Below are 11906 nucleotides of genomic sequence, written 5' to 3'. Positions count from 1 at the left end.
TCACAAAGAGTGGGACACGACTTGGTGACTGGACAAGAAGATCTTAGTTCCCTGACCCAGGATCAAACCCATTCCCCCTGAAATCAAAGAGTTAAGTCCTAACCACTGGACCACCAGGGAAGTCCCAAGGTCGATTTGCACATTCCAGACCAGGCACTCTTTGGGGCTGTACCAGGATATAAGGATGCAGCTGAGAACTCCTTGCCCATGGAGGCATGGAGACAGATTTGGAGACTGAATGTCATAGCGTTTAACAGCCAGATGACCCAAATTCTGACCCCAGCTAACGCCATTTGCACAAGGGACTTCTGTCTGAGAACCCGGTTTCCTCATCTCTCACATCATCCTAAGACTAGCCCTAACCCCAACTTCATACAGCTCCTGCAAGAATTAAAGGTGATAACGCGGGCAAAGTCCTAGACAACCTGCCAGATCTGTAGTTGTAAGTGGAGGTCAAGACAGGCAGTTGCTGACCGGGAGTCAGGAGCCCCGTGGAGAGAGGGCCCCCCCACTCCGCCCGGGGGGTTTCACAGTCCCTGGAGGCGGCCAGAGTCTACCTGCCCCACCATTTATTCCCAAGGTCACACCCTAGCCTCTATCTGCATCCAGAGGAGCTCCACCTCTAAAAACCCACAAAATCCCACATCCCACTCCCTGACCACAGCCTCCCTCCCATGCTTCCAGAGCTCTTCCGGACCTGTTTGTCCACCTCCAAGACACTCCAGCAGCTCCACCAACCGAGCCCCTTCTCTCTGCACCTCCTGTACACTCACAGTCCGCCCTCTTGACGGCCCCCCTCCCTCCGGCCCTCCACTGTCTTAATCTCCCCGCTCTCAGCATCCCTCCTCCCAACCACCCAGCCCTGCACGCGCCTGCTCTTTGCTGGAGGCAAACGAACAAGAACCATTCAGCTGCTCAGAAGAGGCCGCTGTTAAATTCCTGGTCGCCAACCTCACCTGGGAACCTACCCGCCACCCTTACCTCCCCAAGCACGTGCCCCCTGGAGACGGGATGAGCTGGCCCTAGCGTCCCGGCCACCTGACCCCCACCCCTTCCTGCTTCCTTCCCCAACAATGGGAGAGGCTTCCTTCCTTCTGTCTGGAGCTAATCCCCCCGCCGGGGCGGCTCACCCTCCGCCCCTGTGTTCTCAGGCATCCGGCTCCCTGCGGAGGGGAAGAGCCCGCCGTCCGGGTTTGGACGACGGTGCCACCGCACCACTTTGCGTAACCGTGGACGGGCGACTCCCCTTCCCCACCTGCGTGCAGAGGATAATAAGAGCACCTTTCTCATGAGGCCGTGGGAAGGGTTCGGCGAGGTAATTGACAAAACATGCCTTAAAACAGCGTTGGACACACAAGTAAGGGCTCAGATGAAACTGACGCTCAAATCACGGAGACAATAGAGAGGGTTCAGAGGGTCGGGGAGCCCAGTGCGCCGCCCGTCCTCCGGAGCTTACCCGCCGATTGACCTTGGACGGGCCCCTCCCCACTCCCCCAGCCTCCTTCCTCAGGCTGTGAAGCCGGCTCAGGAGAGTACCTAGCCCAGGGAAGGTGGGCTTTCCACGACTTCACTGCACTCATTACCTTCTCTTCTCTCCCCTGGCTCAGCTTCTCCAGCTACACTGGCCTCCTCGCTGGTCCCCGGGCACATCAGACCCCCTTACACCCCAGAACCTTTGCAGGTGCGGCCATCACCCCCAGGGCCCCCCCACCATGTCCCTCCAACCTGTAGGTCTTTGCTCAAAGAGCGCCTTCCCCTGACCTCCTCCCTGCTTTCTTTTTTTAAGAGTTTTCTTTTTTGATGTGGACCCTTTTTTAAGTCTTTATCGAATTTGTTACAATATTGCTTCTGTTTTCTGTTTTTGTTTTTTGCCTGTGTGGCATGTGGGATCTTAGCTCTTCCCTGATCAGGGATCGAACCCATGCCCCCTGCAGACAGTGGTGAAGTCTTAACCACTAGACTACCAGGGAAGTCCCCTCCCTGCTTTCTTCTTCTTAGCACTCATGACTTGTGATATTATATATTATATTTAACTTCCTTTTGCTTCCAGGGTTTAAGTATCAGTGAGGCAGAGATGCCTGTCTACTTTGTTTACTGCCGTATCCTCAGCGCTCAGAAGGCTTCCCTGATAGCTCAGCTGGTAAAGAAGTCGCCTGCAATGCAGGGGACCCCGGTTCGATCCCCGGTTCGGGAAGATCCACTGGAGAAGGGATGGGCTACCCACTCCATTCTTGGGCTTCCCTTGTGGTTCAGCTGTTAAAGAATCCGCCCGCAAATGTGGGAGACCTGGGTTAGATCCCTGGGTTGGGAAGATCCCCTGGAGAAGGGAAAGGCTACCCACTCCAGTATTCTGGCCTGGAGAATTCCATGGACTGTATAGTTCCTGGGGTCGCAAAGAGTTGAACCCACTTTCCACTTTCCAGCACTTAGAACCGTGACTGATGTATAATAGGTACTCAAGAAATACTTGTTGAAGGGAAGGAGGGAGAGGAAGAAAGGGAGATAGGAAGGGGGGGGGGGCAGGGAAGGAGGAATGAATGAAAGAAACTAACCCACATTAACAAAGTTACCTGGGATCTTCCCGGACCAGGGATCGAGCCAGTGTCCCCTGCATTGCAAGGTGGATTCTTAACCACTGGACCACCAGGAAATCCCACATGACACGGAGCAACTAAGCCCGCGCCATAACTGCTGAGCCTGTGCTGTAGACCGTGGGAACTGCAACCACTGAGCCCACGTGCCTAGAGCCTGTGCTCCGCAACGAGAGAAGCCACCGCAGTGAGAAGCCCAGGCACTGCAGCAAAGACCCAGCACGGCCAAAGAATACAAGTAAACACTCGTCCCTAAAATGTCGATAGCCTGTGCCCAAAATAACTCTTAAAAAATAGGACACACAAAATGTGGCCCATCCATACAAAGATGTATGATCCAGCCTTTGAAAGGAAGGAGAAAAGAAAAAGCAAGGAAGACTTCCCAGGTGGTCCAGTGGTTAAGGATCCACCTGCCAGTGCAGGCGACACGGGTTCGATCCCTGGTCCAGGAAGATTCCACACACCACAGAGCAGCTGAGCCCATGCACCACAACCCCTGAGCTCGAGCTCTGCAACAAGAGAAACCCCCACGGTGAGAAGCCTACACACCGCAACGAGAGAGGAGCCCCCACTCGCCGCAACGAGAGAAAGCCTGCGTGCAGCAATGAAGACCCAGCACTGCCAAAAAGAAAATAACCAGATTAATCATTAGAAAGCAAGGAAATTCTGATGCGTTACAGCATGTCACGTGAACCTTGAGGACACTGTGCTCACTGAAATGTGTCGGATTCACAGAGACAGAAAGTAGAATGGAGTCTACCAGAGCCTGGGGCAGGGAGGTTGGGAAGCTGGTGTTTTCATGGGGACAGACATGCCATCAGAGAAGATGAAAAGGTTTTGGAGACAGATGATGGTAATGGTTGCACAGCCGAGTGAAAGTATTTCTGCCACTGGACTGTACACTTAGTGATGTAATGACTTTCCTGGTGGTCCAGTGGTTAGAATCTACCTTGCAGTGTAGGGCACCCGGGTTCGATCCCTGGCCGGGGAAGTAAGATGCCACATGACACAAGGCCAAAAGAAAAAACAAGAAACAAAACAAGTTCCCAGTCCCAGTGGCCACCTCGCTGGGTCCAACCCTCATGCCACTCTCTTCTTAAAATTCATCTCAACTTCCCTGAGGCCATCCTCTCCTGGTTTCCTTCTTAGCTCTTCCATTTCTCCTTCTTGGCCCTTCGCCCCCTAAGCTGAGGATCTTCCGTGGGGTCTTGAGCAGACGCCCCGGGTCTTTTCACTCTATTCAGTCTCCCCACGTGAGTGGGACAGTGCTCTGGTTTCCAGCACCTTCCATCAGTGCTAGCGACACCCCACCGCTGTCTCCAACATGACAGCTCCCCTAAGAGGCCGCCCAGGTCTGCAGTGAGGACCCTAAGGGCTCTTCTCTCCCCTGCTCAGAATCACTGGGGGATCACTCCTCCCTCTAGCACTCTGAGCTTTGCACCGCCCTCCCATCTGAAGAGCTCTACTCAGAGTTGCTCTCCTCACTCCGTGCATCCCTCTGGTGAACTCCTACTCATCCGCAGTGCCGACTTAGAAAGCCCACCCTCTGGGAGCCCTTTCCCTACTCCTGGGGCTTCATCAGAACCTTCAATAGTCCCCTCCATCCAATCAGAACACACATCACACCAGACTGAGTTTCCTGTTGCCTCTTTGACCTTTCCTGCCAGACTGTGAGCTCCCGGGAGGCAAGGACTGTGGCCGTGTGTCCAGTCATTCAGTCATCAAATATTTTTTGAGGACCTCCATAATGGGTGGAGTGGGAGCAAGGCAGCCAAGAATGGAGTGTGGCTGGAAGGGAATGAATAACCTGGCAGTGACGTTGAGGTGTCTAGGGGCTGGGACAGGCGGGGGGTAACCCAGTTAACGGAGCCCTGTTTGTGGCCACATCCCCGGCACTTTTTCCCTGGGCTCCCTGGGTTTCACCGAGGCCTTCTGCTTTAGCCGAGTATTCCTTCTAGGAAGAGATCTCGGCTTTATCTTCCAGCTCAGCAGGGGATCCCTGTGAGTCCTTCAAGTTACAACCCTCTGGGACCTCCCTGGCAGTACAGCAATGAGGAATCCACCTGCCAATGCTGGGGACAGGGATCCGATCCCTGGGTTGGGGAGATTCCCTGAAGGAGGGCACAGCAACCCACTCCAGTATTCTTGCCTGGAGAATGCTGAGGACAAAGGAGCCTGGTGAGCTACAGTCCATGGGGCCGCCAAGAGTCAGACACGACTGAGCACACGTGTAAACTAGCTAGTGGGAAGCTGCTTTATAGCACAGAGAGCTCAGCTCAGTGCTCTGTGATGACCTAGAGGGGTGGGACGCGGGCGGGAGGGAAGCTCAGGAGAGAGGGGATATATTTATACATAAGGCTGACTCACGTTGTTATACAGGCAGAAACTAACACGCTGTAAAGCAATTATCCTCCAATTAAAAATAAATTATAAAATGGAATGTAAAACATTAAATGAAATTAAAATTTTAAAAATCAAAATAAATTATAAACAAAAAACCTCCATGCTCTCGATGCAGGGAGGGACAGGAGTTCAATCCCTGGTTGAGGAACTACGATTCTGCATGCCAAAACAAAAACAAAACGCACTATAGCATCTGAGCCTTCACAGGGCAGCTGCCTGTTCCACGCCCGCCCTCCCCACCCCTCCCCACCCCCTCCCACCCCCGCCTTGTCCACAGAGAATTCTCTCTTGGCAGAAGGGTTTCTATTTGTGCATTTCACCCTTCTGGTCTACCAGGGCCTGAACCAAGGTTTTCAGCCTGAAGCAGTGTGGCCTCTCTGCAAAGCCAGTTGAAGGGAAAACAGTTGAAGGGGGCGCTGAGTGCCTCTGCAGGGGGGTGGGGGAGCCGCAGTCCAGGTGGAAAGGGGAGGAAAGTGGTTTGGGAGCCAGACCCCCGGGAGAGGGGGCGCTGGGGGGCAGTGGAGAGAGTGCAGACAGCTGACCTCCTGAGTCACCGTGAGGTGGTCCAGACCAGACTGACTGCCCTGAGACAAACTGCAGTCATTAGGGAATTTAAGAGCCTGGGGGAGGAGCTGAGGGTGGCGGGGGCCCTGCCCAACAGTTAGGATGGGTCCCCAGGCCCATCCCCCATCTCATCACCCTGTCTCTCCTGCTCTCCCTGGGTCTCTGTCCCCACTCTCTCTGGGTCCTTCTATCCCACTCTCCCTGACCTCTCTGCAGAGCCTGAGTTGAGGGGCACCCGTTTTGCCCTGATCCTCCCTCCCCGACTCCTTGCCGGGGGCCCCTGCTCCCCCACCTTTCAGGACAGCGAAAACCACAGAATGAGAACGTGTGGGAGACAGGACACCCAGAACCTTGGTGCCCCCGGCACCTCCCGTCTCCTGCCAGCTCCCAGCCCCACCCCTCTGTGGCCGTCATCTCTCCTCTCTGCCTCCCCGTCTCCCCTTTTTCCCTCTCCCCCGGCTCCGCTGGTCTCTCCTCGGGGTCTTTGCATCCCTCCTTGTCCTCTCTGGGTCTCCTCCCCTCATCTCTGCTGCCATCTCTCATGTGTGTGTTTGGAGGGTGGGGCACCTCTGCTTCCTTTCTCTCTGTGTGCTTTTTTCTCCTTTTCTCTGCCTGTTTCTGTTCTGTCTTCCCCTCCTTCCTTCTGTTTCTCTGCTTCTGTCTGTCACTCTTCCCACACTCATCTCTCCGTGAATCCCTGTCCCTGCGCCCCACCTCCACCCGTCTTGTCTTTTTCTGTCTGCCTCCTCCTTCCCCGTCTCTAGCCTCCATCTCCCTGAATTCTCTCCACCTCTCACACATCTCTCTGGCCCATATTCCTCTCCCTCTTCCACTTGCTACTTCTCTCACATTTCCTTGCCTCTCTCTGCTGCCGGGGCAGCCTGTCTCTCTCTCTGCCTCTGTCCCTCCCTCTCCCGGCCCTTCCCAGCACCTTCCCCCGAGTCCCCGCACCACACCCCACCCCACCCCACCCCATCCACCCTGCCCCAGAGTCCCCCCCTCCCTGGGTTCCTCCCAGATTATAACACCTTCCCCCGCCAGGTAGGCAGGTTCTTGTGAACAATTGTGGCTGATCTCCGGCCAGAGGTGAGATGGGAGGAGATGGGACAGGGATCCTGGAGTGGGAAATAGGCAATTAAAAAAAAAAAAAAGAAAAAAAGAAAAAACCTCAGAAGGGTGGAGGAAGGAGCAGGGCCAGCTACTCAGACCAGGGATAAAAGGCCTCAGCAAGTGACAAGGAGCCAGATGCCACCCCCACTCCCCCAGACAGGAGACATCAAGGCAAGCCCTGAGCCTTTCTCAGCATCCTCTCCAGCCAACAAGGAGCCCCACCCCCCACTCACGGCCCAGACCCTGCCCTCCTGGTCTCTGGCCTCTATTCTGTCCCCCAATCCATGTCCCTAAGGGTCTCAGTCTCTAAGGGGCTCTCTCGCCTATAACCTCTACGTCTCTTGCAGCTTCCTTGGCCCTCACGTTCTCTCTGCATTTGCCAGGATCCAGCCACCAGCTCTCAGAATGTTCCTCATGCTGATGGCTCTTCAGATCTTGGCTGTAGGTAAGACAGTGGGTGGGCGGGGAGCTGGACTCTGAGAAGAGACGGGGAGATGGGGAAGGGCCCTGGGGACCTGAGATGCTCACCTGGCAAGAAGGGGTGGGGGGTAGTCTGGGGACCATGGTTGAGGAGCATGCTAGAGAAAGGCCCAAGTTCTACATGGTGGAGGTGTTAGAGTATCCCAGGGTCCAGAGACTTGTATGAGATAGTGAAGAGTCAGACACGACTGAGCAACTGAACAACAACATCAAGAGATAGTGAGAAATCAAGGGAGGAATTGAGCAAAACAATCAGGTCTTGACCGAGTCTTATGAGGAAGTACCAGCGGGACACTTGCTGACTGCGTTGTTGTCTAGCCGCTCAGTCGTGTCTGCCTCTGCGACCCCATGGACTGTAGCCCACCAGGCTCCTCTGTCCATTAGACTGGGTTGCCATTTCATCCTCCAGGGGATCTTCCCGACCCAGGGATCGAACCTTTGTCTCCTAAATGGCAGGCAGATTCTCTACCACTGAGTCACCTGGGAAGCCCTGTTGATTGTATTAGGGAAGAACTAAGTGACGGCAGAAATGATGATGGGGTGGTGGGCTCCTGGCGGGGCAGTGGTGTGGCATGCAGAGCGGGTGTAGGGAGAAAGGGGTAACCTGGAGGCCCTGTGTGATCCTGGGGGACCACACACAGAGTGAGAAGTCTGGGGAAGGGACAGGGAGCTCCCTGAAGGTGTTGGAGGATTGCTGAGCGGAGCTGTGGCATATTGCATAAAGTGATCGTAGAAAGCATGCATGGGAAAGCAGAGTCAGGAGCGGTAGTCTCAGGGCCGAGGACGAGGTGGTTCTGGGACCTCATAATAGATGCTATGCGGGTGCCTGGGAGTGAGAGGGTGTCAGAAAACTCCCGGGTTGTGTCGGGACAATACTGGGGGCACTGTTGGGCATATCTCATTCAGGGTGGGGTAGATAAAGATGAGTGGGTTAAGGATTAGGCAACATAGGAGGACTTGTGGGGGACATCCCAGAGAGCTAGGGGCAGGGTGGGAGAGCTTTTGTTTACCTGCTTCCCCCACTCCAGCTCACCCTTGCCTTCTCCTAGCTGTGGCCCAGAACCAAGGGAATGAGAACAAGATCATCGGTGGCTACACATGCATCCGGAGCTCCCAACCGTGGCAGGCAGCCCTCCTGCAAGGCCCCCAGCGTCGTTTCCTCTGTGGAGGGTCCCTGCTGCCCGACCAGTGGGTCATCACCGCTGCTCACTGCGCCCGCCTGTGAGTGGTCCCTTCCTAATTCTTCTGCCAAGTGAATTCCAGAGTCTAGCCCTGTGTATAACCCAGGGTACTAGCTGGATCCTAGTTTGGGATCTAGATAAGAGCCTAGAACCACAGACCCGGAACATGGAAGCCAGCCATAAATCTAGAATCTGCTTTTAGATTCTAAAAGCAGATCAGCTGTTTAGAAACCATGATCATGTGCTCAGTCATTCAGTCACATCTGACTCTTCGGGTCTCCGTGGACAGTGATCCGACAAGCTGCTCTATCCATGGGATTTTTCTAGGCAAGAATACTGGAGCGGGTTGCCATTTCCTCCTCCAGGAGATCTTCCTGATCCAAGGATCGAACCTGCGTCTCATACATTGGCAGGTGGATTCTTTACCACTGAGCCACCTGGGAAGCCAGCTGGAACCCATACACCAGCTTAGAGTCCTGCACAGAATCTAGAACCTAACACAAAACCTGACATCCATCCAGAGGCCAAGCTCCACATAGAGACTAAGATTGGAAGTGGTGGTTGAATTCAGGACACAGCTACCTTCAGACACTCAGGACCCCCTCTCAGAACACTGTCTGGAATCCAGGGTCAGGTTCAGAGCCCACCGTCCAGCCATGAATCTGGAAACCTGCTTGCAGCTCAGAGCACGGGATAAAGACAGAACCTGGAGCTTGCTCTAGATCCAACATTTAATCCAGAGTCTAGTCTATAGCTCTTCTTTGAGCAGCCTAGAACCCAGACCTCAACCTGCTCTCTCCATCCCAGAATGAAGACCATAAGCTAAAGATTCATAGAGAGCCCAGAGCCCTTCCCAGCTTCTAGACCTAAACCTGGGCCCCACACTAGTAGTCAAAGTCCAGACAAAAGCTCACCCAGTGCTCATAAGCCAGATCTAATGCCATAAACTGAAGTCCAGTGTAGAACCGAGGCCCCAGAATCTAGAACATAAAGCCCAGGATGGAGCCAACACCTAGAACCTGGGATTCTGACCATAGTCTGGAGCTCCTTCCAGAACCTAGAGCCCAACCTGAGGTCAAAGGCTCAGACCAGAATCCTGAACCAAGAATCCGGACTATCACCTGTAATTTGATCTAAAGCAGAACCCAACCTAATATCAAGAATGCAGGTTGATGTTTAGAACCCTGAGTCCAGCTGGACCACAGAGCTCAAGCCACTGTCTACAACCCACATCCTAAACCAGAGTTTCATCAAGAACCCAGAACTCAACCTAGAAACTGGAGCTCACACCAGTATCTAGAAAGTATGCTAGCATCTAGATTTAATCTAGAACGCAACTCCTAGCTTCGAGTCAAAAGTTTAGGATGTCTAGAGCCCAAAAGCCAGGCTGGAACTGCAGAGCCTGCCTGGCTCCTACTCCAGAAGATCAATTTGATTTAGAGCCTAGAGCCACAGCTCAGAGCCTCACTTTAGAACACAGAGTATTGACCCAGGCGCATACCCTAGGGCAGAACCAGCAAGCCCCAAACCTCAGAAGGCAGACCACAGCCCACCAGGGGAAGGGGCGGATATAAGACTGGGCCCAGAGAGAGTGTCCAGGCTGGAGGCAAGGGTCCAAGATTCCAGGAAACACTTCTGCCTGCAGTTAGAGGGAGGGTTGTGTGTGTGCTCAGCAGGGTCCAACTCTTTGTGAACCTGGACTGTAGCCCGCCAGGCCCCTCTGTCCATGGGGATTCTCCAGGCAAAAATACTGGAGTGAGTTGCCATGCCCTCCTCCAGGGGATCCTCCCCACCCAGGATGGAACCCGCGTCTCTGGTGTCTCCTGCCGTGGCAGGGCGATTCGTTACCGCTGAGCCGCCTGGGAAGCCAGGGGGAGAGTTAACTTGGAGGAAAACTCCTGGGGAGGGAACATCGCTGGAGGGTGGGGCGGGGTCTCCAGCTCGCATCCTGAAGAGCACTACCCTTGTGGGTCGCGGGCCAGGATCCTTCGAGTCGCCCTGGGCAAGCACAACCTGAAGATCCCGGAGGCCACACAGCAGGTGCTGCGCGTGGTCCGTCAGGTGCCACACCCCCAGTACAACTCGCGGACCAATGACAACGACCTGATGCTGCTGCAGCTGGAGCGGCCCGCCCGGCTGGGGCCGGGGGTGCGGCCCATCTCTGTGGCCAGCTCCTGCGCCGGCGCGGGCACCTCCTGCCTTGTGTCGGGCTGGGGCACCACCTCCAGTCCTGTTGGTGAGGGGTCTTGCAACGGGAATGCGGGGCCGGGGGTCTGGACCCCGGGGTCTGAGTTGGGAGGGTCTGGGGTTCAGGACTCCTGGGTCTGATGGAGGAGGGGCTGGGGTCTGGACCCCCGGGTCTGCGGGAGGAGGGGCTGGGCGCCTGGACCCTGGGGTCTGATGGAGGAGGGGCTGAGGGTCAGGACTCCTGGGTCTGCAGGAGGAGGGTCTCAGGTCCTGACTTCTGTGTCATATTGGAGAGTAGACCTCATTTTAACACCTCAATGCCTCCCCCAGCCAGGTACCCCAACTCTCTGCAATGCGTGGACATCAACATCTTCTCGGATCAGGAGTGTCGGCGGGCCTACTCTGGCGCCATCACCCCGGGCATGGTCTGTGCAGGGGTTCCCCAAGGCGGGAAGGACTCCTGTCAGGTGAGCCCCAGGGAGTAAGTCTGGGGAGGGAGCTTGTTCCAGGCTGGGACTTAGGTACCAGAGGACCTCAGGAGCAGGAAGATCAGGGGAGCCCCCCCTCCCACCCCCAGAGACCAAGAGAGGTTGTAACAGCCAGGCGGTCTCCTAGCCTCTCACCCTTGGGTATGGACCTAGCCTTCCAGGCTTCGGCTTCCTCTCCTGTCCCGTGGGGGCAGCGGGACTGGGTGGAATGGGATGAGCTCGTCCCCGGCAAGAGTGCAGAGCTCTAACGGCTGCTGTCACTGCCATCTTTACATATGGGGCCCTGGAAAGCTGTGCTCGGGGTCTGGGGGTCTTAATCCATCTCTGAGCAATGGCTCCAGAGACACGCAGTGCGGAAACACATATGCGGTTTTCTAGATGCAGAGCTAAGATGAAGAGGAGCCCACGAGACACACGGGACACGGGGCTGAGATCTCCAGGGGTCTCAGCCCACCGCCCGCATCTTTGCCTCTCGGGTTCCCCGCGGCCAGGGCTCTGGCTGCCAGTCCATGGATGTCTCCATCTCCGCCTCTCCCCATCAGGGTGACTCCGGGGGACCCCTGGTGTGTGGAGGGCAGCTCCAGGGCCTCGTGTCCTGGGGGATGGAGCGCTGTGCCCAGCCTGGTTACCCCGGCGTCTACACCAACCTGTGCAAATATCACACCTGGATCCAGAGAACCATACAGAGAGGATCATAGCTGGTGGGACAGAACATCACCTGCCCACATGCTCCCCAGACCCTGCCCTTCCCACTCAAGACCTAGGGACCCCAGCCTCCAGCTCCTCCTCCCTCAGACCCCCAGCATCCTGATCCTGACCCCTGGCTCAGAACTCCCCTCTCCCGGAGCAGTTCCTTCAGGGGTTCTCTCTGTAGCCCTACACCCTCCCCATCGTTATCCGGG

At 55.6% G+C, this 11906-nt stretch overlaps 1 protein-coding gene across 1 annotated transcript; it reads left to right on the top strand.

The window, feature by feature from the left end:
• Nucleotides 1-7073: 7073 nt before the first annotated feature.
• Nucleotides 7074-11702, top strand: KLK14 (kallikrein related peptidase 14). Its single transcript, XM_068993117.1, has 5 exons — nt 7074-7113; nt 8198-8369; nt 10312-10565; nt 10847-10983; nt 11547-11702. Exons 1-5 carry the CDS (start codon nt 7074-7076, stop codon nt 11700-11702), a joined length of 759 nt encoding a protein of 252 aa, XP_068849218.1.
• Nucleotides 11703-11906: the final 204 nt, after the last annotated feature.

The sequence above is a fragment of the Capricornis sumatraensis genome, chromosome 20 (genome assembly GCF_032405125.1).
Source record: "Capricornis sumatraensis isolate serow.1 chromosome 20, serow.2, whole genome shotgun sequence".
Classification (NCBI taxonomy): domain Eukaryota; kingdom Metazoa; phylum Chordata; class Mammalia; order Artiodactyla; family Bovidae; genus Capricornis; species Capricornis sumatraensis.
This window is presented reverse-complemented; position numbering and strand designations above follow the sequence as displayed.

Excerpts from the sequence above, each read along its gene's own strand:
- KLK14 (XM_068993117.1), top strand. The coding sequence starts at position 7,074 with ATGTTCCTCATGCTGATGGCTCTTCAGATCTTGGCTGTAG. Across the intron at positions 8,370-10,311 it reads GCTGCTCACTGCGCCCGCCT|GATCCTTCGAGTCGCCCTGG; the intron begins GTGAGTGGTCCC and ends GTCGCGGGCCAG. Across the intron at positions 10,566-10,846 it reads CACCACCTCCAGTCCTGTTG|CCAGGTACCCCAACTCTCTG; the intron begins GTGAGGGGTCTT and ends TGCCTCCCCCAG.